Source organism: Arvicola amphibius, chromosome 11, assembly GCF_903992535.2.
Source record: "Arvicola amphibius chromosome 11, mArvAmp1.2, whole genome shotgun sequence".
Lineage (NCBI taxonomy): Eukaryota > Metazoa > Chordata > Mammalia > Rodentia > Cricetidae > Arvicola > Arvicola amphibius.
Window position 1 is genome coordinate 103,706,963 of NC_052057.2, and position 6,399 is coordinate 103,713,361.

The 6,399-nt window shown below is 38.3% G+C and overlaps 1 protein-coding gene across 1 annotated transcript; it reads left to right on the plus strand.

Moving 5' to 3' along the window:
- Window positions 1–4,576: 4,576 nt before the first annotated feature.
- On the plus strand, window positions 4,577–5,536 carry LOC119826741 (olfactory receptor 13F1). Its single transcript, XM_038348215.1, has one exon. It carries the CDS (start codon window positions 4,577–4,579, stop codon window positions 5,534–5,536), a length of 960 nt encoding a protein of 319 aa, XP_038204143.1.
- The last annotated feature ends 863 nt before the right edge of the window (window positions 5,537–6,399 follow it).

The window sequence follows — 6,399 nt, forward strand, 5'->3', positions numbered from 1 at the left end:
GGAGGATGGGGAGAGCTTGGGGGAATAGGATGGTTGGGATATAGGAAGGGTGGATATGGGAACAAGGAATTATATACCTTAATTAAGAGAGTCATTCTAGGGTTGGCAAATAAAGACAGTTTTTAAATGGAAACGAATACAGGAGTGAAGAAAGGATCTCACACACATGTGCTTAATTGGTCTTTGTACCAAGCCTTTTTCTTTTGGGGTCACCAACCAGCTCCCAAAGCATGATTCAGAGACTGGTTGTTAGTTTCAAATACTCGACCTAGCTTAGGTTCATTTTTGGCTAGCTCTTTTAACTTAAATTAACCTGTTTCTCTTTATATGCCTTTTTTTTTCGAGGCTTTTTACCTTTCTTTTTGTTTTTCTTGCTTTCAGCGGTACTTGTCTGCTGGTTGAAGGCTGCCTGGCTGACCCCGGGTGTCCCTCATTCTCTCTCTTCTCTTCTTCTCTCATTCTTCTCTTCAGAGCCTGAATTTCTCCTCCTACTTATTCCTTCTGCCAGCCAGTCCTGTCTATCCCTCTTCTGCCTAGCTAGTAGTTGTTCAACTTTTTATTAGACCAATCAGGTGCCTCAGGAAGGCAAGGTGAAACAAACGCAACACATCTTTACATAATTAAACAATGCAGCAAAAACAAAAGTAACACACCTTTCCACAGTTAAAGTAATAATCTACAGCATAAGCAAGTGTAACACCTCTTTGCCAAGTTAAAATAATATTCCACAACAGGTTTTCCATGAACAGTTAAAATGGTTTAATGGGGGAAAGGCTCTTGTTTTCCCAGCAGCTGGTGCTGTGATAACTGCACATCTGTGTTGCGCAGCAGAATTGGACGTATATAATAAGCCTACTGAAATGTTGGATAGAACTTCCTTCGGAACCTTCAGACTGCTCTTTTCAACTTAGTAAAATCAAAGATTTGTTACACAGATGGATTTGTTGCATTTGATTTTCTGACTAAGCACCTGATATAAACCATTGAAAGGAGGAAACTGGATATTTTGTCTCACAGTTTCCAAGGATTCAGTCTAGATTGTTTCATTCGAGGCAGAAAAGCATGTGATAAAAGAGAAATGTTTGCTTCACAGTGATCATGAAAAAGAGAGGGGGTGATCAGGGACAAGGTACCTCTTAATAGTCTACCTCTAAGTAACCTATGTTCTCCAGCCAGGGTGGATCTCCTAAAAACTATCTTGAGAAGTTCCCAGAATATGAAGAGTACCTTATAGCACTGTGGATGCTAGTTGGTAGGGGTGAAGCTTCAGGTTGGGTTGCATGTCAAACAAAGAAGTTCCCAGAACTTCTCAAGATAGCACCAACAGTTATGGGCCAAGCTCACAACACATGATCAATTCAGAGGGACACTTCATACTCAAATTATGATATGCTTCCCACAGCCCCCAAAGGCACAGTGACTAGGAACTTGATCCTCAGAAAGTATCTTTAACTGTGTATCCCCAATAGGTTGACCACTCTTCACTGGATGACCCCACATGCATGAGCTTATGGGCAGCACAAACTGTATATATATACATATATGTATAAATGTATGACATGATGTTGGGAGATAAGGAGTAGGGGTGGATCAGGCAGAAGTTACGGATGAGAAGTAAAGGTAAATATGATTTAAATAGAGTATATGGAGCTATTGCAAGGCTATTGGCTGATACCCGCAACCTGATAGTTAGGACCTTTTGCTGAAGACAATACTTACTTATGTCATCAAGCACAGAGATATCAATCAACCCATCCTGAAGCTTCACCCCTACCAATTAGCATCCACGGTGGTAGAAGGTGCTCTTCATGTCACCAGAGGAGAAAGATAATCAAGTTACCCAGCTACAAACCCTGTGACCTACAACTACATCCTGTCTGCAAGATGTACTTGGACAATAGTGGCACAAATATTATGGTAGCAACCAACCACCTTTAAATTAGATTCAGGACCCACTCCATGAAATGAAACCCATACTTGGCACTGCTAAAGTATATGAGCATCAACATAGAGACCCAAAACAATGTGCTGTAAATGAGAGACTTTGGAGTACTTAGTCCTAAATGGGATGTATTTATGAAACATCTTCCCTCAAGGCTCGGGTAACTATGTGAAAGAGGAGATGGAAAGATTGTAATACCAACTCAGTAGTGGTAGATTACTCCAAGGAAATAGTGTTTTCTAGATATGACAGTACTAATGTGCATATGAGTTCACAGAGAGTGTGGCAGCTTAAGACCTGCATAGGTTCAACACAGATAGGTTCCCAGAACTGAGAAAGAGAAGCAGACAGGGGCTCTCACCCCTAACTAAGAAGCCTTTCGCAAGTGCTACCCACTGGCAAAGGAAAAATAAGTTTTCTCTAATAGAGTGTCACTGGGTATATCAGCCATGCTCCAGGTCAAGCCCCATACCCAGAAGTAATTGGCCAACAGAAAACAAACTCCATGGATTTTGTTTTTTTATTTGTTTGTGGGTTTTGTTTCATTTGGGTATTTTTTGTCTTATTAGTTTTCTGTTTATTTGTTTTGATTTTTGTTTTGTTTTATGATTTCCTGAGAGAATATATAGTTGGGTAAGTAGGAATATAGGGAATATCCAGGGGGAGTTTGAGGAGGGGAAAATAAAAAAAAGAAAAAGAAAATCTCTTGTATTAAATTCTCAAAGAATTAGTAAACCGTATTCAGAAAAGTGAAGGAGAATAAGGAACCAAGATTCATGTCTACTTTATAGAATAGAGAAAAGTTAAACATTTAAGTAGATGTTACTCATGGGGCACTATGAGTTGGTTCCTTTGCAGAGTGTCTCTTGCCTCCCAGCAGCCCTAAGAAATGCTGACACTTTGTTTTTACAATTGAACTAAAGTTGGTGAGACTCACCAGTTTGCTCCAAGAATAGAACTAACATGTGGAAGAGGAAAGTGTTCACTGCACTAAAGCCTCAGGCCTTCCTGTGGACAAGGCAAACCTACAGCTAAAGCTGTCAGTCACACACATGATCTCAGGCCCTTGAAGGTTAGGTACCTATAAGAGTGAGTACATAGTAGGTCCAAAGGGCACATTTTATTTGCAAATACCAGTAAGTAGACATAGTGGTTTTGGTTGAGGCATCTTGATTTTAGATAATGGTTCAAATACATAACTATAGTTGTCTAAAAATGAAGAGGTATTTGTTAGTTAGAATAAATTCAATAATGGCCATGAGTATAGCCTATTAAATAAGCAAAGAGTATACAGTGTCAAACATCAGGACCTCTCTTGAAAGCAGGCAGGTTTAAGCTGTTGTCATGAAGCTCAAAGAGAGAGAGCCTGCAATTAGCATTCTGAAGTCAAGATGCCTTTCTATGCAACAGCTAAAAGCATTCCTTCATCAGGTGTAATTTTGCTTTCCAAAAAGATTGTAAGTCTTCTCATTAAGTCATCATCAGGAAGAGCAGTTACTCAGGCTTTTGATCACCCACCTTGGTGCTTCCATTTCTAATATTGCTTATCGCATACGTAATATAAAGGTCTCCTTCAAATTGAAGGAAAAAATGAAAACATTATTTACTCTTCTTTATCTCCACATAGCTAGCCTGACCTACTTCCTAACACATTGGAAAAAGAGCAAAGTTCCTCATCCATCCTAGAAGCAGTGACAGTAGGAACATGTTTACATCTTGTTTGAATAACACCACAATTAGACCAGGCAAACTGCTGACGATAATTGGATCTATGGGACACCATCTCTGGGGCTTCAGCACTTGTAATACTGTACTGACAGATTTGCAACTTTAATTTGCTGCAGTATTTGGAAACTCTTCAAAAGCAACAAATATACTAAATTGCCTTCCAGATCCAGAGGCTGGTCCTTTGGAGAATGTATCTGTAGCTCAGCCACAAGGACAACTGCAAACATTTGAAAGATGAAGACATTAGGAGTCTCCCAGTATGAGAATATCCTCCATCACTTTCTTAGGTTTGGAAAGGGAACTCTGGCTTGTTTTCCAATATTCAAAGTCTTCAATTAATTTCTTTTACATCTGCATAAATATGTACATTATTTTACCTATTGGTTCTCCAAATCATTGAGAGTATATCTCTAGGAGTGACATAAGAAACCATTAACATAGGAAATAAAGATTTTCCTATAATAAGAATGTTTCCAAGCGAAGAGAAGAAAATCAATCTCAGTAACTTAAAGGTAAATATGTATTTGTAGACCAACTACAAATGTAGTTTGAGGAGGGGCGAAGAAAAATATTATTTACTTTGTTCTTCTCTCATGATGTTTACTTAATGAATTCTTATTCAATTCCACCTTGACAGGACAAAGGCTGGCTGCAAAAGCATCAAGTTCACTATTTATCTGTTGACTTCATGGCTAAATTATATTAATGACAGATTGTTTAAACATACTTCTACAATAATATTTAGAGAAGCACTTAAATATGAAGCACAAGCTCATATAAAAGCAAACTGTGTGAAAATGTAAAGGAGGACCTTTGGCTTTATATATATATATATATATATATATATATATATATATATATGATGTAATTCATTAGTACATGTTTACATGAACATACTATCATAAAATGGTCCAGGCAAATTGGACCTCTGTCACAGTCTTTTTCTTCCTGGGATTTTCCCATTACCCCAAAGTTGAAGTCATCATATTTGTCCTGTGTCTGTTGATGTACCTGACCACCTTGCTGGGAAATACTATTCTGATCTCCATCACCATCCTAGATTCTCACCTACACACGCCCATGTACTTTTTCCTCAGTAACCTCTCCTTTCTGGACATTTGGTATACCTCTTCTGCTCTCATTCCAATGCTGGCAAACTTTATTTTGGGGAAAAACACCATCTCATTCTCAGGCTGTGCTTCTCAGATGTATTTCTCTCTTGCCATGGGCTCCACCGAATGTGTGCTCCTCTCCATGATGGCCTGTGACAGGTATGTGGCCATCTGCAATCCCCTAAGATATCCTATCATTATGAACAGGAGAGTCTGTGTGCAGATTGCAGGCAGTTCCTGGCTGACAGGATGCCTCACTGCCTTGGTGGAGACTGGACCTGTACTTCAGCTGTCTCTCTGTGGTAACAGCACCATCAATCATTTTACCTGTGAAATTCTGGCCCTCTTGAAAATGGCTTGTGTAGACACTTCCATGGTACAGTTAATCATGTTGGTGATCAGCATCCTTCTTCTCCCATTGCCGATGCTGCTTATTTGTGTCTCCTATGCATTCATCCTCTCCAACATTTTGAGGATCAGCTCAGTGGATGGACGAAGCAAAGCCTTTTCAACATGTGCAGCCCACTTGACTGTGGTGGTTCTGTTCTATGGGACAGCTCTCTCCATGTACCTGAAGCCCTCAGCTGTAAACTCACAGGAAATAGATAAATTTATGGCTTTGATATACGCTGGATTAACACCAATGCTGAATCCTATTATCTATAGTTTACGGAACAAAGAAGTAAAAACAGCTGTGAAAAAATTACTGATTAGAAATCCCTTTAATGCTATCTTGACTTCTGTCCTCAAATAAATATTGGAAAAGGCAGGCTTATCTAGATAAATCTTCAACTTTATTGAGAAAACTGCATGATAACACAAGCCAAAGTTCTGGAAAACCTAATTTTCATTAGGAACCTACCATTATGCTTATACCAGTGATATATAATATATCAACCCTTTAATACAGTCCCTCATGTTATGGTGACCACCACCCATTAAGCTATTTTCGTTGCTATTTCATAACTACAATTTTGCTACTGTTATGAATCACAATGAAAATATCTATATTTTCTGATGATCTTGGGTGACCCCCTATAAAAGAGTCATTCAACGCCCAAGGTGTCTGGACTCATGGGTTGGGAACTACCATCCTGTATCCTGATTTGCCTGGTAAAATGTTTCTTGTCAATGATTTGTTTATCCAGAACTCCATTTTCAAAAACAGTGGTTTAACATTTATTGCAGATTAGTATGAACTTAAACCATGCAGCTACCTGTCCTTTTCTAGCTGACCTACTAGATGACCTCACTGTCCTGTTGTGGCATAACTAGGAAACTAAGGAATGTAACAAGGATATAGAATTGTTACTTCAGTGAATTTGGAAGTAATGTTTTCTCAATGATATGTAATTATCTCTACACTTAAAAAATATTAAGTTAGTATTTACAAAGTTCAAGATATATATATATATACATACATATATATGAATATATACACACATATGTATTTCATAAAACCAAGCGAGCATCACTTTTTATATTCTTCCTAGTCTCTAAAGCATTAAAATGTAAAAATTGTTTTCTCAGATTTGGTGGACCAAGTTTGAGTGACTGCTTATTTAGCCTGCACACATTTCCATATGAATGAATAAATAAATATCTGTGACATACAAG

Bases quoted from the DNA above. Each gene is read 5' to 3' on its own strand.
- LOC119826741 (XM_038348215.1), top strand. From the start codon at position 4,577: ATGGTCCAGGCAAATTGGACCTCTGTCACAGTCTTTTTCTTCCTGGGA.